Source organism: Coregonus clupeaformis, chromosome 32 (assembly GCF_020615455.1).
Source record: "Coregonus clupeaformis isolate EN_2021a chromosome 32, ASM2061545v1, whole genome shotgun sequence".
Classification (NCBI taxonomy): Eukaryota; Metazoa; Chordata; class Actinopteri; order Salmoniformes; family Salmonidae; genus Coregonus; species Coregonus clupeaformis.
In genome coordinates this window covers 1,830,414-1,854,512 of record NC_059223.1, presented here as the reverse complement: position 1 = coordinate 1,854,512, position 24,099 = coordinate 1,830,414, and the positions used below count along the sequence as shown (strand labels likewise).

The window sequence follows — 24,099 nt, the reverse complement described above, 5'->3', positions numbered from 1 at the left end:
TAAATGTAATGTTGTCTTTGAGGCAGACACTGGCATTGTAATTATGTTCTGTTGTCTTTGAGGCAGACACAATGGCATTGTAATGATGTTCTGTTGTCTTTGAGGCAGACACTGGCATTGTAATGATGTTATGTTGTCTTTGAGGCAGACACTGGCATTGTAATGATGTTATGTTGTCTTTGAGGCAGACACTATGGGCCCCTAAACTAATTAGACAATTAAAAACACATACAGCCAAACATCAATACAATGGCAGTTCAATGGAGAATGACACAAACAATGACAAACACATTGTTGAGGCGGACACAATGACGTTGAAATTTGTGCATAATAACATAAGGCAGACACTGGCATTGGTCCTCTGTAGCTCAGCTGGTAGAGCACGGCGCTTGTAACGCCAAGGTAGTGGGTTCGATCCCCGGGACCACCCATACACAAAAATGTATGCACGCATGACTGTAAGTCGCTTTGGATAAAAGCGTCTGCTAAATGGCATATTATATTATTATTATTATAAATATCTATGAAATTATCCCCCTCTCAACTAATTAATTTGACAATTAAAATCATATACAACCACACACAAATGCAATGGCAATATACTCAAGAACAAACACAAACAAATCTAGGATCTATCTCCATTGTGGTCTTTGATAGCAAAACACAGAATCTCTCCATTGTAGGCAACTGATCTTGTTTTTGAGTAGCTAATTATCCAGGAGAGCTAACACATGTTGCGCTAATAAGGCCAACACTGCAGGCCCTAACAAGGCTGGCTGGTTGTTCAAGATAGCAAAGTGGGGGTGTTAAAAAGGGAGGAGAGAAAACGAGAGAGGAAGAGAGAGAGATCAAGGATGTGCTGTCATTGAGCAGAAAAAGCAGTTGAGAAAATTTATAAATCACAACCAGAAGAAACATTGTTCCAAATCAAATTAAAATGTTTGCATTTGCCGAATACGATTTTTTAAAACATTTTAGTAATTTATCAGACACTTTTATCCAGAGGGACTTACAATTAGTGCATTCATCTTAACATAGCTAGGTGAGACAACCACATATCACAGTCGAAGTAAGTACATATTTCTTTAATAAACTAGAAAAGTTCCGTTCCTGAAGAAAATGTGGTGTGCTTGCTAGCTTGTGAAGGATTGATTGATAGGATAGCCTGAACATGTGAAAGTTTGTTTGATGCCTCTAGCTTGAATGGTTTGAGTTACTGTTGGTAGGCTATTTTATGCAAATGAATGCACATTTATATAGTTATAGTTGATAAACGTTTTTAAGAATTTGAAGTTAGGATAACCGGAACATGACAAAGTTTGTTTGGTGTCTCTAGCTTGAACGGTTTAAACCCCCTAAGGTCGATGTCCTTGGCCCCACGGACATCTAATTAACATATTACCTGTCAGTTTAAGCTAGAGATATCTATTTTTTTGCATTGGATGTGTCTCAATCCACCACATCCGCCTATGTAACACTTCTGCATCTACGGTGAAAGGTGACAGCGCTAGAGCGGTGTTTGTCAGACCATGAGACATCCCGAAAATGGAAGATGAGACTTGCATGAACACGTACATGTCGGTTGTTTTGCTCTAGGATGCCTACAGGCCTCACAAGACTCGTCTGCAGTCGGTACAGCCGATCTGCCAACTTCTGTCTGTAGCGTCCGAATAGTTTGGGCTACACACTAATATGACCCTTCTGTACATGTTCGTGAGAGATGAGACTCTCTCGAACACGTACAGTACATGTCGGTTGTTTTGCTCTAGGACGGGCACAGGCCTCACAAGACTCAAACAAATTAACGGAAGTATATATGGAGACTGTTTAGTGACAAAAATATCGGTTGAATCTGTTAGTCAATGCGTTTGTATGGGCTAATAGCAGTAAGGCCAACTTTTTTTTTTTCATCAAAGAATTTATGTCGATATTTTTGGGATACTTCAAGGGGTCTTAAAATTCCAAATCGAAAATCTAAATGTTCCTTGGTATTTACATTTTACATTTTCATTTTAGTCATTTAGCAGACGCTCTTATCCAGAGCGACTTACAGTTAGTGAATACATATATATTTTTACTTTGTTTTATACTGCCCCCCCCCTGGGAAACGAACCCACAACCCTGGCGTTGCAAACGCCATACTCTATCAACTGAGCTACATCCCTGCCGGCCATTCACTCCCCTACCCTGGACGACGCTGGGCCAATTGTGCGCCGCCCATGAGTCTCCCGGTCGCGGCCGGCTGCGACAGAGCCTGGATTCGAACCAGGATCTCTAGTGGCACAGTTAGCACTGCGATGCAGTGCCTTAGACCACTGCGCCACTCAGGAGGTATGATGCAAGTTAGTTAAGTCAGACAAACACGTTGTGCAGCACACAAGTACAATGAATTCACTATGTGGTACGTAGATCCAAATGGCCAATGACAAGACAATGAAGGTCCACACTCTTGGGATGAAGGTGATTTGAAGATACATTTGTTTATTCCATTAGGGACACATGTCTTGGCCGATCAGGTTTCATCAGTGTCAATGTCATAGCCTTAATTCGAAGGGTGTGGACCTTATCAATGCTGTATATCAATGCAAAACCTAATAGAGTTTGAGGGAGTCAGTAGTTGAGGTCAACTCCAGTCAATGTATAGCATGTCTCTGTACATGTCCCACTTTTATTTTTTGAAAGAGCTCTAACTGAACTAGCACTGAAAGAGCTCTAATTGATCTAGCACTGAAAGAGCTCTAACTGAACTAGCACTGAAAGAGCTCTAACTGAACTAGCACTGAAAGAGCTCTAACTGAACTAGCACTGAAAGAGCTCTAACTGATCTAGCACTGAAAGAGCTCTAACTGATCTAGCACTGAAAGAGCTCTAACTGAACTAGCACTGAAAGAGCTCTAACTGAACTAGCACTGAAAGAGCTCTAACTGAACTAGCACTGAAAGAGCTCTAACTGAACTAGCACTGAAAGAGCTCTAACTGATCTAGCACTGAAAGAGCTCTAACTGATCTAGCACTGAAAGAGCTCTAACTGAACTAGCACTGAAAGAGCTCTAACTGATCTAGCACTGAAAGAGCTCTAACTGATCTAGCACTGACCTTGGCGTTCGTTGGAAAGGGGCCCTTGACTACTAACAACAACAGGGTATGTAAATATAATTTAAAAGTGAGTTTGAATAGTCTTTGAGGCTTCAGCCCTCGCCTTGGAGTCTTTAGAGCATCACAGAGTGAAGCTGTGATATTGGTTGGTTGTGGCATATATTGCGAAGCCCCCTAGAGTGATTCAGATTGGTTCTAAATACTCTGCTCCATAGGGGTAAATGGGACAGGGTTGGGTAACGCTTGTGTGAGATCCGGAAGTCCGGCGACCTGATGAAAGCAATGCGTGGCATTAGCTTAGCGGGCACGCTACCCACTACAAAGACACCAAGACTGCTGCCAGACATGTTTGTCAAAGGATTTTGTGCGGTTTCCAAGGCAGGCTCTGGCAGCGTATGATGTGCATGTCTGGGTCTGTCCTTGAGTGTCTTCTCTTTGGACTCTCTGTACTGTGTGAATGTGTATGTTCATATGTGTGCATATTAAAGTGTCTAGGCAGCCTGTCTAGGCAGTCGTGCCAAGTTGGATGGATGTTTGAAAGGTGAATGACGTTTTCACTGGTGTAACAGAAGGTTAGACATTCGTATTGTTGACACATCGATTTTGATTTATTTTAGCTAGTGACTTGACTATTGACTATTAGCATTCTTTGTGTGGCTTTTCTGAACATACTCTCTGCATCAGCTGTGTGTGTATGTGTATATATACTGAGTGGATAAAATATTAGGAACACCTGCTCTTTTGATGAGAGTAACCAGGTGAAAGCTATGATCCCTTATTAATATCACCTGTTAAATCCACTTCAATCAGTGTAGATGACAGGGAGCAGACAGTTGAAACATGGATTGTGTATGTGTGCCATTCAGAGGGTGAATGGGCAAGACAAAATATTTAAGTGCCTTTGAATGGGGTATGGTAGTAGGTGCCAGCGCACCGGTTTGAGTGTGTCAAGAACTGCAACGCTGCTGGGTATTTCACGCTCAACAGTTTCCCGTGGTTATCAAGAATGGTCCACCACCCAAAGGACATCCATCCAACTTGGCTCGACTGTGGGAAGCATTGGCGTCAACATGGGCCAGCATCCCTGATGAACTCTTTCGACATCTTGTAGAGTCCATGCCCCGACGAATTGAGGCTTGTCTGAGGGCAAAAGTGGGTGCAACTCAATATTAGGAAGGTGTTCCTAATGTTTTGTACACTCGGTGTATACTGTATATTTGAGAATGTATACTATATTGTATAGTTGTCCACTCACTCACTGTGCCGTCACTGTGTGTGATCATTTGAGTTTGGGTGGGTGGGTGCATATTCCTAAATATCTGTGTACATGTCAAATTGTCCATGCAGGGCCCACTCACTCTCCCTTCTCTCTGTGGGATGTGCTTCTATGCCGCAGCTTTGGGATTCAACATGATGGCAACGGCAATGACTGTGAGCCGATTGGGAAAAGACCTTTCGTCATGTCTCCACAGCTCCTGTATGGCACCTCCACCCCCAGCTGGTCGCGCTGCAGCCGCCAGTACATCACCCGCTTCCTGGAGTGAGTTCTAATTCTATTGTCCCACACTGATGACCTCATCATTCTGTCTGTTTACGTTTCTCCCTGTTTCTCTCTGACTTTGTAATGATCATGCAAATAATGATATATAGAAAAACCATACAATGCATCATTCAATCAGGCTTAATTGAACTGATTGAGTTAATGTGTGATTGAGCTACAGTGGTCCTCTGTAGCTCAATTGGTAGAGCATGGCGCTTGTAACGCCAGGGTAGTGGGTTCGATCCCCGGGACCACCCATACGTAAAAATGTATGCACACATGACTGTAAGTCGCTTTGGATAAAAGTGTCTGCTAAATGGCTTATTATTATTATTATTCTTATTATATTATTAATGCAATGTTCTCAAAGGAAAACAGAATGCTAACATAATTTCCTCACTATCTGTCGTTCAATCTCTCTCTCTCTCTTTCTGTCTCTCTCTCCGTCTCTGTCTTTCTCTCTCTCATTCTCTCTCTCTTCTCTCCTCACCCCCTTCAAACCACTTTATCTGTCTCTTTCCCGTCTCCAACTCCCAATGCTACAATTCCACTCATCGTTTGTGCCACTGATGGCCCTTGAATCCATAATACAGCTACTCTCCAATAAGGACCTAATGCAATATGTACCGTATATATGCGCTGGTTATGAGTGCATTCTAATTGTCCCATGGTCTCTTTGTTCCATGTTCCTTGCTTGATGCTTTCAAATTGATCAGTTCCACCACTGATGTATCCACTTTCAATCTACCATCTACCCAAAATAGCCTGAATATGAGAGGGTTGTATGTGGATGGTACTTAGAATGTTTAAATCGCAGATCAATTGACAAAAACTCATCATTGCTTAGTACCATCCAATTGATCTGAGACTCCGAGACAAGCGTCAGAGACTTGTTTGGTTCCTATGTAAACCGCGATAAAGGCTCTCTTTCAATACATCATGCACCCTTTCCGGTCATAGGTCTGTGCTGATGAAATTGTCACCTCACATTATGTGTGAATATGTTATTTTCTAGGACACGACTGTGTCTCTATCTTAATGCAAAACATACTGAAAGATGTATACTTTGTCACACTATAACAGATATGCTTTCTGCTTTATTTGTGTTTTTGCAGCTTGAAAAATAATTGAAATACCTCCTTGTAAGCGCCCTCAGCTTTTTAAAAACATTTTAGTCATTTTAGCAGACGCTCTTATCCAGAGCAACTTACAGTTAGTGAGTGCATACATTTTCATACTGGCCCTCCGTGGGAATCAAACCCACAACCCTGGCGTTGCAAACGCCATGCTCTACCAACTGAGCTACACGGGACCTGTAGCTTCACAGGAGGATCGTACGCTGTGCTTTCTGAGGCTTAGACTAGACTGACTCAATAGTCTCTTTTAGTGATGATGCCACTCAGACTTTAATGAGGATAGCAATGAAAGAAATATGCACCTGGATTCCCAGAATTCAGGTTCGTAATTAGGACTCATTTGTATTGTTGCTCAGATCTGAAAGTAAAAGGATTCGTTTCCAATCGTGACTCCAAATGTCAGAAGTGATATTATGAGGTTTTCTTTAGGAAGGCAATGTCATGCTTGAATCCATTGCAAATCCCAGAGACTGCTAACGGCATTTGAAATGTAAATAGATGCATAGAAATGTGTTGATGCGTAACAATGCATTGATACATTGAGGACCACTGGCTGTACCATGCATGTTCTGTCCAGTTGTCCACTCTATATGCAAGACAACTGGCCACCCCTCTGAGCCTGGTTCCTCTCTAGATTTCTTACTAGGTTCCTGCCTTCTAGGGAGTTCTTCCTAGCCACTGGGCTTCTGCCTCTGCATTGCTTGCTCTTTGGGGTTTAAGATGGGTATCTGTAAAGCACTTTGTGACAGCTGCCGATGTAAAATGGCTTTATAAAAATAAATTTGATTTGAGTGTTATAATATCATGAGCTTACCTTAATGATATGGTGTATCCTCCAGTTCTGCTCAGAGGAGGACCGTTTCTGATGGGTAGCTCATATTGTCAGAGTACCAGCAGGGTTGGGAGAATGAGCTGGCATGCAGCCGGTCAGTCGGTTCATTGTACTCCCACTCCGTCCTGCTCCTGAATGGGAGAGGGTAATAGCCTCTCCTTCCAGCTGGCACTAGCCATGGGCCCATGTACACCACTCCTATCTCTCCTCATCCTTCCCTCATTTTTCTCTCTATCTCACTCACTCTTTCTTTTTATATATATATATATATTTATATCTCTCCTCCTATTTCTTCATATATGTCTCTCCTATTTCTTCCAGCTGGCACCATCCAATTGCCTCCCTCTAACGCTTTTTACATCCCATCTCCTACTCTTCCTCTTCCTCCATTTGTCATCTTTCCCTCCCTCCTCTTCCTCTCATCTTTTCCTGCACCCACCAACAAGGGCTAATGGCCGAGGGGTTCCTCAGGGCTCAGTACTCAGTTATATTCAGTTGTCTGACTCTGAGCTGTAGGTGTTAGTTAAATGTGGAATGTGGAATGGCATGCTGAGCCATGGGGTTCAGATGGTTATCCTATAGATGGGCTGAGGACGGAGAGAGCGGCTCTCCAACAATGTCTAGACTAGATTGTTTTGAAGGGGAGTTGGAGGTTGGAAGGAGACGTGGGGGTTACAAAAAAGCCCCAAAGCTTTTCATGTGTGTAATTGCAATGAAAAGGAATCTGGAAATTGCAGCGAGGACAGTTATTGCCTACTGCTTGATTGTGAGGGGACAAGACTTCTAAGACTTAAGCTGTAAATGAACACGCACCATGCAGTGCGCCAATTTTTTTGACTGTTTGAAAGGTGAATGATGTTTTCACTGGTGTTTACATAAGGTCAGACATTCGTATTGTTGACACTTATTTTAGCTAGTGACTTGACTATTTGACAATATTAGCATTCTTTGTGTAGCTTTTCAGAAAATAATCGAGTTTATAAATCGCTACTTCAATCTGCATAAACTTCTCCTGGACAGCACAAGTGTTTTTCTTCCACAAACCTCTATTCAGTGGACCCATGCAGCCATAGTCACTCATGGAGAACAATTTAATTGCTCTTGCATAGTGGTCAATATTATGTCATCCCAAATGCATCATCATTTATTTTATTTATTTGAGTTTTATTTAACCTTTATTTAACTAGGCAAGTCAGTTAAGCACCTTCTTATTTACAATGTCGGCCTACACCATTTTATATGTATGCATCATTAAACTCCTGGTTATTGAAGTCTCATTGAAGAGGAAGTCATGTAATGTAGGTTAAGCAGCTGTTAACAGATGTTGAGACAAATATTCCCCCCCTTTTAGGAATACTGCATCTAAAGTTACAAAGAATAGCTTTGCCCTTGGATTAACCAGTTCAATCAAAGTTTGCATTTCAGAATCAGGGAAAATAATAAGTATTAGGGGATGTTTTGTCCATAGATCCCTGTACTATTGTCCATTATCAGATGCACAACATATACATTACACAGAAATGCTAGCACCTGCAATCACAAATGCCATTATCTTAGCTGTTAAATGGTCTTTTTAGTTTAGATTATTTGATATTTTAAAATAAGGTACACATACAAAAAGTATGCACTTCATTTAAGAATCAGAAGAGAAACACAAAGTCTCCGCCTTATTTCCATTTGGTCCTCTATCATGACAGCGTTTGGCATATGTGGCAGGACCAAAAAAAAACACAGAAGCTAAAATGGCAGGTCAGTCTTCAGGAGTCGCTACTGTGGTCCAAAGTCTAATACAGGGTCACTTGTTCAGCTCTGAAAGCAGTCTGTGGAATTCTCCTGACCTACATTTCTAGGCATGTTTATTTTTTTTTTATTTATTCCTGCAGCTGTGAGGTGCAGCTGGCCAACTCCACCTTTATAGCTCCTCCAGATGATCTGGGCCTGTATTCATAAAGCGTTTCAGCGTAGGAGTGCTGATCTAAGATCCGTTTTTCCTTTTAGATAATGCTGAATAAGACAGGGAGGACCTGATTCTAGATCAGCAATCCTATTTTGAGACACTTGGGAATACAGGCCCTGAGTTTGGTAGTCCTAATCCATCTCAGCAGCTTCACCCTTTTCTGTTGTTTTACCACATCATCTCAGCTTTCAAGCTCACAGCTCCAAAGTAACCAAGTGGCCATTTTGTTTCTCGACTGGGTGCATAGGGTTCATTGAATGAAGTACATTTGAACTCCGTCAAATCTATGGAATTTGTTGAAATGAGTGTCATCTAGTTGCCATTATTGATTGCCTGATAGTGAAATCAGTCATTTAATATTTTGCGTGTGAATCTGGCTGTTGCTAGGTAGAGGAAATTCCAATGGATTGCTTAGTCTCAGTTAAGCCTTATTCATCATTAGTCACAACAAAATCAGTTGTATTAGCGTATTTATCATGACTGATGTCATAATCTGTTATAGCATGTTATTGTATTGGTTTGGACTGATGCCGTGTCTACACTGTGAAGTATTTTCAGATGCATCATTGTATAAATGTGGCTTCAGAAATGCAAAAAATATTTTAATAGGTTATTTCAGGTGAAATGCTACATAAGTGGAACAGACGGAGTTTACTGAAGCAGGATATTATAAAGGCCTTTAGCCATAGTTTTATCAATTAATTGCAAAGACAACAGTTGTAAAAGTAATGGTTTAAACATTCTTTGCTGAATCTGTCCAGCTCAAATGTAATAACCCACTATACTGCAGGCAATAAAACATGTGAACTTTAGCTACCCTGATACTCCAGTAGGTTTCAATATGACTGAATAGTGTCTGAGGGATGAAATTGGAGATCAGAGTTGAGTTTTGCTCACTGAGATCCACACAGCTTTTTAGATTGTTATGAGAGAAACTAGCCTGGTCTCAGGTCTCTTTTGTACTGTCTTGCCAACTCCTGTGGTCATTGTTTAGCGTGACAATGACCATAAAAGTCGGCGATACAGCACAAACCGATCTAGGACCAGGCTTGAGAGAAACAGGCCTGCTGGGAGGATTTGAGTCTTGATAGCAGTTCCACTTACTGCTGTGATCACACCTCACCAATTACTGGGTCAGAATCAGTGGCCTGGGCAGTGATGCAGAGAAAACAACATTCAATAAAATAACACCGTAGCCTGCCAAGGGTAGAAATTATCCTTTGCTCTATTCAGAAAGCTTTCAGACTAATCAGTGTGAATGAAAGCAGTAGAACTGGTCTTGATTGAACACTTCAATACTCTTATTGATTACCTTTACCGCCCCCCCCCCCTCGATGGAGTTGTGTTGTGGTCGCCTCAGGGTCTCTTCTCGTTTCCACCTCCAGAAATGAGCCAAATAATATATTGGTAAATTATTTTTTACAATTATTTTAACATATTGGTCCATGCATATAGCCTATGCACGGTCTATATTATCAGATGTGCTATTAGCAATAAGCATTGTCACCTGTAGCCCAACTGATGCAGCATAGTGGCTATAAATACATAGGCTGAAGCATGGGGTTGCCTATCTGCATTTACCCTATTGGGCTAATCATTGGGCGAGTTCGTTTTGCATGGCCCAGTACCCCGGGTAGGCGGAGTTTGTACATGTTTAGATCATTCCATTGGTCCTTAAGTGAACTCTCCACCCACCCGGGGCACCCATGCAAAACAAACTCTCCCATGAGTTGAGTCACAGGTGTGCTGCTAAAAAATCAGCTGGCAGGTGGAATGTGAACGTTCTTCCAACGTGTGGGTCAGCTCGTGGTTCAGAACAATTACATTTGTCTGAAACATTTTAAATTAAAATAATACACTTTTTTTTTTAAACAGGAGCTTGTTATGTAGCATTGTGTTGTGAATTCCATTCTGTGAGCAGCGAGGCAGACAAGGCTACCAACCACGCACGCATTGAGAGTGTAGAGCCGGGAACAGTCCGTTATTTGTGTTGTGTGAAAACATTCTAATTTGTCCACATGCAGAGCTTATGTTCCCTCTCCCCACGTGAGAATACGACACGTTGCCAAGTTGACTTTCCCTGGATAGCCTAGCTCACCCTAAAATGGCTAATGTAGGCGGTAAATTTAAGGTTATGATAAGGGCAGGGGCGCAACTTTGGTTTTAGAAGTGGGGGGGGGACATAACTATTATTATTTTTAAACAATTTATCCAGTCGGATAAACACTCCAAACAGCCTACCCGACGCTCGGAGGCATCCGCATGGTCCTAAAGCATACCGTTGCCTCGTTTTTGTATCACATTCCAATGATAAAACTGTGGGGGGGGGGACAAAAATGCAGTTTCAGAATGTGGGGGGGACATGTCCTCCCCGTCCCCAGTGAAAGTTGCGCCCCATTGTGGAAGTAGGTGCTGCACGAGTGAAATCAACACGGTAGATTGTTACACAGCCTGCACTAAGTGCAAGCAGGGTAAGACTATTTTTTCCAGATAATTGTTAATTATTACATTAATTCATGCTTAGACGATACGCAGGCCATATAAAATGGTGTGGCTGGCAAGCGTTTGAGTAGCCTACTAAAATACATTTAGCCTACATTTGTAACCTATATTTGATTCTGGGATTTCCCTCCTATGGCACTCGTAACTTGAGTGCACCTCTAAAGGAATATTTACCTCGCATAGAACACACAACATCAAACCGTACTTTCACACAGGATTTACGGTATTTTAACCCCCACCCTTACAAACAGATGTGGTTGGGCGTCTATTTTAAAAATAAATCCATTATTAGTTTGTTTAGGCAGGTCCTAAGAAACATTAAAAGACTAATAAAATGTATTTGAAAAAAAATGTAATGGCATATTTTGAGTTCAATTATGTTGGGCTACTGGTCTGTGCTGCGTCTCACAAAATAGTTTTGTTCATTAAACAGCCAAGACACACTTAGGCTACCCTGATCACAGTCAACACACATCTATGTTATAGTAGGCTAAGAATAGAATGAAATATAACAGAATAAAATACAGCAAATATTTTCCCAACACAACTTGCATCATGGAAACGTGTGGAACCGCTGTCATATAAAAAAAAAAGGGTGATATTTTAAAACAGAGCCCAGGGCAAGCCCATGCTTTTTTGATCTCTTTCCTAATCTGTGTTGTTAGGGAGCGTAGGAGCTTACATTGAGAGTATCTTCATCATGATACCCACAGAAAATAATAGCAATCTATATTTTCAAAAGCATTTGAGTCTCATGTTCATATTTCACCACCTCAGCAGGCTTTTGGAGTTGCCTTTATCCAACACCAGAGGTATTCAACTCTGACCCTATGAGGTCCGGAGCCTGCTGCTTTTCTGTTCTACCTGATAAATCAGTCCCTGGTTGTCAGATTCTTCTATTCATTACTCATTTTGTTTGCAGAGGAAAAGTAAATGTGGACTGTTCCAGCGTCTTCAAAGTGCGGCGGGAAATTAAAACTGTCCCAATACTAGGATTTGTAAGTGCCCCTTATGGAGATAGATTGGATCCCGTTAAAATGGGGATTGACTCGATTTATATTTAATGTGATAGAATGCCTGCTGTATTCATGTGGTTACAGCTTGGCAGTTTGACTGAGCTGGAGTTGACTTCTAACGACTGGTTTGACTGTGTCATGCAGACAGCTCTCTAAACTATGTTAGCACCCTGTCTGTCTGCTTTGTTGCATGGAGACCTTGGCATGCCGTCACTGTCTACTCAGTCACATACAGCGCTGTCAACTATGAAATATATGGTCCATTAAAATCAGGCTCAATCATATTTCAGCCCTCCTCCATTTCGTTCTAGCCATAAAGGGATAGTTTGGGATTTTGGCAATGAAGCCCGTTATCTATTGTCCGATGAACTCGTGGATACCCTTTCTATGTCTCTGCGTCTAAGCTAGTTTGCATTGGCTCATGAAACGACCTTTTATTTAATTTTTTGTTATATTAGTTATATATATATATATATTTTTATTATTTTATTTTTTTGTCATTTAGTAGAGGGCATACATTTTCATACTCTAACTTCCTTCATACTGGACGGAGAGTCATAAAAATGGTATCCACGAGTTCATCTGATCTGGGGAAGTAGATAACGGGCTTCACTGCCAACATCCCAAAGTATCCCTTTAATAACACACCTTTTCACCATCTCGATTTGCGTGTGCATGTGTGTCACTTTAATGCATTTGTCTGACCACCATGTTGTTGTGGTTGTCCTTCCACAGTCGAGGCTGGGGCTGGTGCCTGGATGACCCCCCTGTGCGGAACGTGCTGGATCTGAACTCTGTTCCCCCCGGGGTCCTGTACAGCGCTGCCCACCAGTGCCGCCTACAGTACGGCTCTGGGTCCCTGCTCTGTGACGACGTGGACGTAAGACCCCTGAATCTGAACCAATACTTGTCTGTTTCTTCAGCATGCTCCTGCTATCTGCATATCCCTCTATGGTGTGCCCTCTGTGTCCCACAACGCTCGTCACAGCTCTCCCCTTGTCTCCTCTTCACTAATGGTGTGTCATGGCCATCATACCTTGCTCTTAATTCCCCCACTAGTTACTGTAACCCTGCATCACTCCTCTTAGCCCTTCCACCTTCTTCTCCCTCCGTCACTTCCTTACTGCTCTCTGTCTCTATTCTCACATCCCCCTCCATTTTACTCTTTACTCCTCATCCTCATTACTCTTCATCCTCTTTACTCCTCGTTACTCCTCATCCTCTTTACTCCTCATTCTCTTTACTCCTCCACTCCTCTTTACTCCTCACCCTCTTTACTCCTCATCCTCTTTACCCCTCATTACTCCTCATCCTCTTACTCCTCATTACATTACTCCTCCCTCATCCTCATTACTCCTCATCCTCTTTACTCCTCCACTCCTCATTACTCCTCATCCTCTTTACTCCTCCACTCCTCATTACTCCTCATCCTCTTTACTCATATAATAAATAAATATAATATGCCATTTAGCAGACGCTTTTATCCAAAGCGACTTACAGTCATGCGTGCATACATTTTTGTGTATGGGTTGTCCCGGGGATCGAACCCACTACCTTGGCGTTACATCCTCATTACTCCTCATTCTCTTTACTCCTCATCCTCATTACTCTTCATCCTCATTACTCCTCATCCTCATTACTCCTCATCCTCATTACATTACTCCTCCCTTATCCCCTTTACTCCTCATCCGCTTTACTCTTCATCCTCTTTACTCCTCATCCTCATTACTCCTCTTTACTCATCCACTCCTCATTACTCCTCATTCTCTACTACTCCTCATTCTCTTTACTCCTCCTCATCCTCTTTACTCCTCATCCTCTTTACTCCTCATCCTCATTATGCCTCCACTCCTCATTATTCCTCATCCTCTTTACTCCTCATCATCTTTACTCATCATCCTCATTACTCCTCATCCTCATTACTCCTCTTTACTACTCCACTCCTCATTACTCCTCATCCTCATTACTCCTCATCCTCTTTACTCATCATCCTCTTTACTCCTCATCCTCATTACTCCTCCTCATCCTCATTACTCCTCCGCTCCTCATTACTCCTCATCCTCCTTACTCCTCATCCTCATTACATTACTCCTCCCTCATCCTCATTACTCTTCATCCTCTTTACTCCTCCACTTTTCATCCTCATCCTCTTTACTACTCATCCTCTTTACTCCTCATCCTCTTTACTCTTCATCCTCATTACTCTTCATCCTCATTACTCCTCATTCTCTTTACTCCTCATCCTCATTACTCTTCATCCTCATTACTCCTCATCCTCATTACTCCTCATCCTCATTACATTACTCCTCCCTTATCCCCTTTACTCCTCATCCGCTTTACTCTTCATCCTCTTTATGCTGTCTGCCCCATAATCTGTCAACAGGCTGCTGTCTGCCCCATAATCTGTCAACAGGCTGCTGTCTGCCCCATAACCTGTCAACAGGCTGCTGTCTGCCCCATAACCTGTCAACAGGCTGCTGTCTGCCCCATAACCTGTCAACAGGCTGCTGTCTTCTCCATTAAAACATCCCCCCTATAACCTCTCAACAGACTGCTGAACTGCTCCATTAAAACATCACCCCTGTAACCTCTCAACAGACTGCTGTCTGCAAAAACCATACATGAGACATGCTTTCTAAGTGGCCAACTTGCTGCGTCTATACACACTGTGCAGCAATGCTCCGGCAATTGTCCATGTGATTGGAGTGACGGAATTTAAAGGGCAACAAATTGGACCAAGAGCATTTAATCTTAAAGGCCAGATGTGTTGGCAAACGATCTGCAAGCCAATACATACATACATACAAGGTTCAAAGTGGCAAGCTTTACGGTTTAAATTGGACGCTCAAGCGTATTGGATTCACATGTCTTTGTTTGTCTAACTGTGTTTTGAAAACTAGTTGTAAGCCAAAACACACAAGGTGCAAAGAGCTGTGAGGTTTTGATTAGACACACAAGAATATGTTGTCTTGGTTCGAGTCGTGGTACTGATGGTAATTTTCCAGTTTTGATTCCGTTTACATTCCATTATGAAGGGGAAGAAACCCACAAGAAGAATATACACAGAATATTTGTGAACAGTTCTGCATATGTTCATCCCCGGCAGACTTCTCGAAACGTCGATGATAGAAAAAAGTGAAATGAGTTAATCTGTATGAAAAATCATTATTCCAATAGTACCCTTTTGATAGAAAATGCTTGCCTGCTGAGAGTTGGTTGCCATAGGCTACACTGTAATGAGAAAATGATGCTGTGAGTGATAATACACTGGTCTGACATTTAAACAGTACATACATAAACAGCCAATACGTTCACCGTATTTACTTAACACACTTCAGGGGAATTCCTCGCTTGCAGCTTGATTGAATAGCGTCACCCCTTAACTGTAATGTTTTTTGACAGAATCTGAGGGGGCCTATATGTGTTTGGTTAGAGGAAAATGGGGTGATTTTGCTCGAATTACCAGCGAGCTACTGCGAGGGCCAGAAAGATAAACTCACAGCCAACTCGCTTTAGGAGAGGAGATCGGTAGGCGGAAATAGAGCCGCCGAATGTGTACCCGTTTATCACTTCTGGAATTACGGTGATTTGAGCTGGAATTACACCCGTTCCCCCCTGTCATAATGGATGTTTGGTATATCCGGCGCTTGGAAACCGTCACGGCTTAAGTGGTTAGAGCAACTGGTGCGAGACAGCGGGGAGGACAGATCATTAATAAACCCCTCGCTGGGCACTGAGCTCATCATTTGAGCTCATTGAGGAGGTTTGCAGTGAAGTCAGCTGGAGCTGGATGGATGGTGGCACTGGACTGTCTTCCTGCAGACTTTCCATAGACTTCCTCTGGTAGGGTGTTGTGGAAACCCCGTAGTTTACACAAAACCTCTGCAGAGAGAGAGAGAGAGACCACACACAAACATTCTCAGCCAGGGTTGGAGTTACTACAGCCCTCCCTATGAATAACATTAGCTGCTCACTCCTTGTGCTTGGGTTTACAGGAAGCCCACCAGGGCAGGAAAACAAGCGTGGGATAGATCATGTCCTTCAACCCTCTTTGGTGCCATTGCCAGGACTGAAGCAGGAAATCTGAATGGAATTAGAGAATCCTTGGTTTCCTCCTACCCTTTTTAGATAGTGGTTGGAAGGATGGAGAAGGACTTTTCTTTCTTAGTCTGTGTTTTGCAAACAACACCAGAACAAAACATTCCCAAACGTATAAATGAGTGAGAATTTGACACTTTTCCCAACGTGCAAATCTTGTTGAAATGACGACATTCCAAGATTAAAACCAGTTGGTTCTAAAGTGGTTGTAATGACGTCAATTCAACTGACTTTGCCTGCTGGGTTAAGGCTGAATCATAACTTGAGGTCCGTATTGACATTGATGCACGATTTTAACTGGATTTAATTATTCAGGATGTCATTTACTACTAGCTCGTTAGTAAGTAAGTGTTGCATATACACTGAGGAGACATGGTTAACATTAACATCCACTAACTGGCTGATGGAGGGATGAAAATATTAGATAAGATGAAGGGATGAATTGTAGTCGTATGGAGACTTAATGAGGAATGCCCCCCAAAAAATAACCAAGGTGTCATTATTAAATAACATGAACTAGCTGCATGATGTAGTACAGTACATGCACACAGAGAGGATGACAGTCAAATAGAAATCACTTTTCATACCAGCATTAATATATCAAATGTACATTAATATATGCACTCACACACACACATGGTTGGGCCTGAAGACCGTAAGAAATTTGCATAGCAATAACTCCTTTCCCCCAGTTTTCCTATCTTACCTTTTTAATGCGAGTAAAGTACATGTCGTCTGACGGCATCCGCTAATTTGTCGGTGAACTTTCCAAATGCCGACAAAGCAAAATACGTCAGACAAGGTGGGATCTTTTTGTGTCTGTAAAATTAATTATGCGAGAAACGGCAGTTGAAATGCCTTTTTAATGCGCAAATATTGACATAATCATCATATCGAAGTAAACTTCGAGTCACGCAATGACATGTTGTGTGGTCCTCCCACTACGACATGCAGTGTATTAGTCTACAGATGTACTAACTGTGCAGGGTGATGAGCTTGATGCTCCTTTCCAATAAATATCGAGGGTCTTATTCTGGTGACATGATGATCGATGCTTGGCTGCTGCTTATTTTGATATGTCAATCTTGCTCGTTTGTCCATAATAATCTCGTCATGTAGGCTATACCCGCACTGTATGTGCAAGCTGTTGGCTAGAGCGCACGTGCCTAGACCAGAATGGGCACCATACAGTAGAGTGCAAAATGTGATGGAAACCCCTTTTTTAACCGCATAAATTATATTTATGTGCGCTACGTCATCACGCAACAAGTCATCAAGTTAATTTGATGTAAACACATCTCTGGTGGGAAAATTAGCATATTTTTTTTAATGCGGATTTTAGAATATCCGCATGAAAGTCTGTCGGCAATTGGATGGAGACTTAGCTACTGACACATTCGTCATATCATTCCCAACAGAGGCTTACACACAAAGACACAAGTACAGCATGCAGGGCTGACATTCTTTTCTGTTCACTTCTAGTTTTATCGCCATTTTGATAACCACAACAGTCCTCCGAGTATGGCCAATCTGTCGCCAATTTTGTCGAGTAATTGAAAAAGAAGGGCATCAGATCTCTCACAGTTCGATAGATGTTTCTTCATTGTCCTCTAGCCCGTTCTGAAGCCAAACAGCTTCAAGAAGGTCAAAGCTATCGTCATAATCGGACATCCTTCACCATTCTGCCTCTTCACAAACAAAATGTAAGTCAAAAAAAACATCTCCATTGTCCCAATCTCCATTGTCCCAATCTCCATTGTCCCAATCTCCCAGCACCAGTCAGATAAACCCTGAAATCAACCTTTTGGAGCTCTTATCTCAAATCTCCACATTCAGCAATGGAGTAAATGGTCAAGTCCCAGTCGCCCCCTCTCTCCTTGGTGTTGTGTGAGGGAGCAGACCATGTCTCTCTCCAGAGAGGCTTGTAGTAGCTTCCCAACGTGTCGTCCCATGCCACCAGCTTGTACTTATCGCAGCGCTGGGACCCCAGACCAGAGTCACTGTCTCTGACCTAGGGTCAGTCTTTTAAGAGTGCTCCCTAATAGAATCGTACGCACCTCAGGGCTCAGACACAAGCTATCTTCCTCGTGATAAGAAAGCTTTATGGCGGGATACAATGCTGAGCAGTGCAGCTGCTGTGAAGTGAACTTGATACCGTTTTGCCAGTGCAAAGGTTAAGACTGTTGGCTTCTGTATCAGCAAAGACAATTCCCAGGCTTGGTTGATGATGTAGGGGGCTGGGTGGATGATGTAGGGGGCTGGGTGGATGATGTAGGGGGCTGGGTGGATGATGTAGGGGGCTGGGTGGATTTAGGAGTGTTTTAAAATGAGGATAAAGCATGTAATACAGTTGTAAACAGCAAAATGTTAACAAACTGGAGACAGGTTTGGAGGCAGAGTTCGTTTGCTAGCAAAGACCGATGCAGTACCAACTGTAAATAAATGAATAGTTTCGTTCCAGAAGAGGGTTGGCCAAGATGGTTAGCTAGTTAAATCAAATCAAATCAAATTTTATTGGCCACATGCGCCGAATACAACAGGTGTAGACATTACAGTGAAATGCTTACTTACAGCCCTTAACCAACAATGTGTCACGCCCTGGCTCTGGGGACTCTTAAATGTTGAACCAGGGTGTGTAGTTTCTATGTTGTGTTTTCTATGTTTAGTTTCTAGATCGTTTAGATCTATGTTGGCCAGGGTGGTTCCCAATCAGAGGCAGCTGTAGCTCGTTGTCTCTAATTGGGGACCATACTTAGGTGGCCTGTTGGCACTAGTGGGTTGTGGGATCTTGTTCCGTGTGAGGTATGTTATTTGTCTACCTTGGACTTCACGTTTCGTTTGTTGTTTTGTCGTGTGTTCAGTACGTAAATAAATATGGATGCATATCACGCTGCGCCTTGGTCCTTCTCGTTCATGAACGATCGTGACACAGTGCATTTATTTTTTAATAAAAATTGTAAAATAAAACAACCACAAAAAAGTGTTGAGAAAAAAAGAGCAGAAGTAAAATAAAATAACAGTAGGGAGGCTATATATACAGGGGGGTACCGGTGCAGAGTCAATGTGCGGGGGCACCGGCTAGTTGAGGTAATATGTACATGTGGGTAGAGTTAAAGTGACTATGCATAAATAATTAACAGAGTAGCAGCAGCGTAAAAAGATGGGGTGGGGGGGCAGTGCAAATAGTTTGGGTAGCCATGATTAGCTGTTCAGGAGTCTTATGGCTTGGGGGTAGAAGCTGTTGAGAAGTCTTTTGGACCTAGACTTGGCACTCAGGGACCGCTTGCCGTGCGGTAGCAGAGAGAACAGTCTATGACTAGGGTGGCTGGAGTCTTTGACAATTTTGAGGGCCTTCCTCTGACACCGCCTGGTATAGAGGTCCTGGACGGCAGGAGGCTTGGCCCCAGTGATGTACTGGGCCGTACGCACTACCCTCTGTAGTGCCTTGCAGTCGAGCAGTTGCCATACCAGGCAGTGATGCAACCAGTCAGGATGCTCTCGATGGTGCAGCTGTATAATTTTTTGAGGATCTGAGGACCCATGCCAAATCTTTTCAGTCTCCTGAGGGGGAATAGGCTTTGTCGTGCCCTCTTCACGACTGTCTTGGTGTGTTTGGACCATGATAGTTTGTTGGTGATGTGGACACCAAGAAACTTGAAGCTCTCAACCTTTTCCACTACAGCCCCGTCGATGAGAATGGGGGCGTGCTCAGTCCTCTTTTCTTTCCTGTAGTCCACAATCATCTCCTTTGTCTTGGTCACGTTGAGGGAGAGGATGTTATCCTGGCACCACACTGCCAGGTCTCTGACCTCCTCCCTATAGGCTGTCTCATCGTTGTCTGTGATCAAGCCTACCACTGTTGTGTCGTCGGCAAACGATGATGGTGTTGGAATGAATTGTGTTGGAATAATGATGGTGTTGGAATCGTGCCTGGCCATGCAGTCATGGGTGAACAAGGGAGTACAGGAGGGGACTGAGCACGCCCCCGTGTTGAGGATCAGTGTGGCAGATGTGTTGTTACCTACCCTTACCACATGGGGGCGGCCCGTCAGGAAGTCCAGGATCCAGTTGCAGAGGGAGGTGTTTAGTCCCAGGATCCTTAGCTTAGTGATTAGCTTTGAGGGCACTATGGTGTTGAATGCTGAGCTGTAGTCAATGAATAGCATTCTCACGTAGGTGTTCCTCTTGTCCAGGTGGGAAAGGGCAGTGTGGAGTGCAATAGAGATTGCATCATCTGTGGATCTGTTGGGGCGGTATGCAAATTGGAGTGGGTCTAGGGTGCCTGGGATAATGGTGTTGATGGTTGTGGTTAAATTCAATTCAATTATATATATATTTTTAAATTTAAATTAAAAAGTCATTTAGCAGACGCTCTTATCCAGAGCGACTTACATACATTATTATTATTATTTTATACTGGCCCCCCGTGGGAATTGAACCCACAACCCTGGCGTTGCAAACACCATGCTCTACCAACTGAGCTACATCCCTGCCGGCCATTCCCTCCCATACCCTGGACGACGCTGGGCCAATTGTGCACCGCCCCATGGGTCTCCTGGTCGCGGCCGGCTACGACAGAGCCTGGATTCGAACCAGGATCTCTAGTGGCACAGCTAGCACTGCGATGCAGTGCCTTAGACCACTGCGCCACTCGGGAGACTGGTTAGCTAGCTAACTATAAATAAATAAATAAATAAATAGTTTCGTTCCACAAGATGGTTGGCCAAGATGGTTAGCTAGTTAAAGTTGTGGTTAGCTAACAAAATTACCAACTGCTAACTACACTCTTTTGCTGGATACTGTAACGCCTCCAAAAAGGGTGGCCTTTTGACAAACATACAGTAGTAGCTAACCAACACACAGCACACAATCTGCTTTTTAAATAATACCATGTTTACAATACACTTGTTTTTTGTTCTGAGTGACAGTGGCAGTGACAGTGTAACAGTATTGCTTCCGTCCCACTCCTTGCCCCTACCTGAATTTCGGGCTGCAGTTGCACACTATTGTCTAGTTGTGGCCACAACCAGAATGGATTGTGAACGACTGTTGGCGGATGCATCGCTTGACTGCCATGAGGGTGACAAGCACAATATCGTTTGCGAACTGCAGCACCCCAAACGATTTGTTCTCGAGTTTGAGTTTGTTGAGCAGAGGCTGTGCAAGTTTTGGTTCTACAAAGCTGTGTCCATCATAACATTCAATAATCAATTAATTGCACCATGCAATCAATTAACAGTTCTAAACATGTATTTTCCTTCGCTATGCTGCCTACAGCATGATCTATTTTGCCTGCGTGCAGACAGTTGTTGGCTGTATAGAGTGAATTGCGGCCAGCAGGTCCAACAAACGATTAAAATGAAAGAGTCACTCAGAAAAACAAATCATGACTCTAGAGTCCGTAAAAAGAGTCATTCAAAAATAACAAATAGTTTGCGAACTGCACATCCCTACCCACGAAGCATCGTTGCCTAGCGCTCCACAAAAGCCGTGGTTCTTGCAGAGCAAGGGAAACGACTACTTCAAGGTCTCAGAGCGAGTGACGTCACCAATTTGAAACACTACTAGCTCGCATCCGCTAACTACCTAGACGTTTCACACCGGTTACAGCAGCATGGAAGGTTCTTTTTGACATTATGCTTGGAGTAGCATCCCCAGATAGTGTGGCGAGAAATGACATGCTTAATGCCAGAGGGCATTACTTCACAGACAGCTACAGTACATATGATTTGATTCTGTAATGGTTTTCTTGGAAGATACCATATTAATCCTAATCCTCGCTGCGTGTCTCTGTCGTGTTTAAATCCGGTAATGTTTTCTGTTCCAAATCCTTTCCTGAGCTCAACCTCTCAGGAAATAACCAGAGTAATCAGATGTACCGTATGTTCCTGGGTATGGCGGACATGTGCCTCTTGCTTAATACCTCATCTTTATACACGCATTACGGCCATGTCTACAGTATCAGGAAAAGAAGACCATTACAGACATTTCACTACATTTTCATAATTGGTTCATCTTTTTTGTACCATACTATATACAGGACCAGAACTGCATTAAAATCTTATAATAGTACATGAAATCTTTCAAATACTTTTACTGATTGTTTGAGCCAGCCTGGAGTGCCAGAATGTCAAACTTTGCAGTGAAAGTGTCTGTCAATTGGAATCCATATTAGTTCATAAGGCTACCCTATTTCGAGAACAACTGCACATTACACATCAGTGTTCTTCCATTTAATAATGTACCTATTCTGGCAGCTCATATCATGTCAGCCACACATTATTTAGATCCGTCTTCATGAAATGATATCAGCCATCTCTCTGTACTGGGACCCTGCCTCAGCAGACAGCTGGCTCTCATGCCCTTAGCAACTGTTCCCAGGGATGTTTTCATGTTTAATTCATCATGTTGGAGGCATAATTGAGTTGATGTGGGCAGGAAGTAACTACGACTCTTTGTCCCTTCCCTGTAGAACGTCTGCAGTACGTTGTGGTGCACTGTGGGGACAACCTGTCACTCAAAGCTGGATGGTGCGGTCGACGGGACCAGGTGTGGTGAGGACAAGGTGAGTGTAGTCTCTTCCAAGGACCAGGTGTGGTGAGGACAAGGTGAGTGTAGTCTCTTCCAAGGACCAGGTGTGGTGAGGACTAGGTGAGTGTAGACTTCCTGGGATAAAAACATTGTATTCTCTTGATCTTCATCCTCCTTACTAGGATGACTTGAGGAGTTAGGTAAAAAAAAGTTTCAGCTGTTTTTGGTAGTGTGTTTGTAGTAGTGCACTGGAGACTGTGTTTTTGTACCCCCAAATGTAAGAACATGATGAGTTGGTTGATGAAGACTCCAGTCAAAGGATCTGAGACCTAGAAGATTATAAATCCCTTGTGTTCACAATGCTTCACTGAGCATCCAAATAAAGTATTGAAATGTGTCATTGTCAGTGGTGCTTTGACGGGGAGTGTGTGGCGGTGGGATACCAGCCTGAGAGCGTCAAAGGAGGCTGGGCTCCATGGAGCGAGTGGTCTGCCTGTTCCAGAACCTGTGGGGCCGGAGTTCAGAACGCCCAGAGGGACTGCGTCAACCCAGTGTAAGTCCTAATGGATTAGTCTACCCACCTGCACCGGAGAATTAGAATTCGTAGAACGCACATTCCCATTCAAAGCAATATTCCGTGGTGTGTTGACCGGGGGCACAGGATAGTCGAGGTAATTGAGGTAATATGTACGTATCAGATATGACAGTGGACCATACATGCACACCATGCACCATCTGCCAATGGCCATCTTAGGTAATGGAACACATTTAATCCATGTATAACACATTCAATGTGAACCATGTCACTTATTGAACACAGAGAGTGTCACCAGCATACTAAAGCCCTACTTGGCTAATATGTTAGGAACTGAATAATCTTCTCATTCATTTGGGCTTGAATAGAGTAATCATTGTGCCAGGCTGGTTGTGTCCATTTTGAAATCATTATTTACATTTTAGTCATTTTAGCAGACGCTCTTATCCAGAGCGACTTAGTTAGTGAGTGCATACATTATGGTTGTGGATATGGAGTGGAGTCTTTTTCAAGTAGAGTCCAAGGTGTGTTCAGTGTCATCTATGAAAAACATATTTCTGTGGTACCTTATTTAGTGTCTTGTTGCTGTGTCTGTGTTTCTCTGCTTAGAGGCGTAGGCATATTCTGACTGACCTTTTCTCTTGTGCATGGCAGATCCAGTGCTTAGACAGAGTGTCCTTGCATTTTGAAATAAACATTAAAAGTGTAGAGCTCAATAACATTTTTCTTTTATATTTTTCCACTTTTATCTTTTCTTATTTGTTGGAATATCGTCCTTTTTGAGGACCTTTTAATCTGTTCCGCTGGCGGTGTGCTCGATGTTATACAACAGTCAGCAACGGTTGTGGCTGAAATA

The 24,099-nt window shown here is 42.9% G+C and overlaps 1 protein-coding gene across 1 annotated transcript in view; it reads left to right on the top strand.

Moving 5' to 3' along the window:
- Window positions 1-24,099, top strand: part of LOC121548163 (A disintegrin and metalloproteinase with thrombospondin motifs 7) — a 94,915-nt gene that overhangs the window by 28,044 nt on the left and 42,772 nt on the right. Inside the window, exons 8-11 of the mRNA XM_045209949.1 lie at window positions 4,493-4,636; window positions 12,815-12,959; window positions 22,650-22,742; window positions 23,116-23,261. Of these exons, the coding sequence (XP_045065884.1) occupies window positions 4,493-4,636; window positions 12,815-12,959; window positions 22,650-22,742; window positions 23,116-23,261 (528 nt within the window). The remainder of the gene's footprint in view (window positions 1-4,492; window positions 4,637-12,814; window positions 12,960-22,649; window positions 22,743-23,115; window positions 23,262-24,099) is intronic.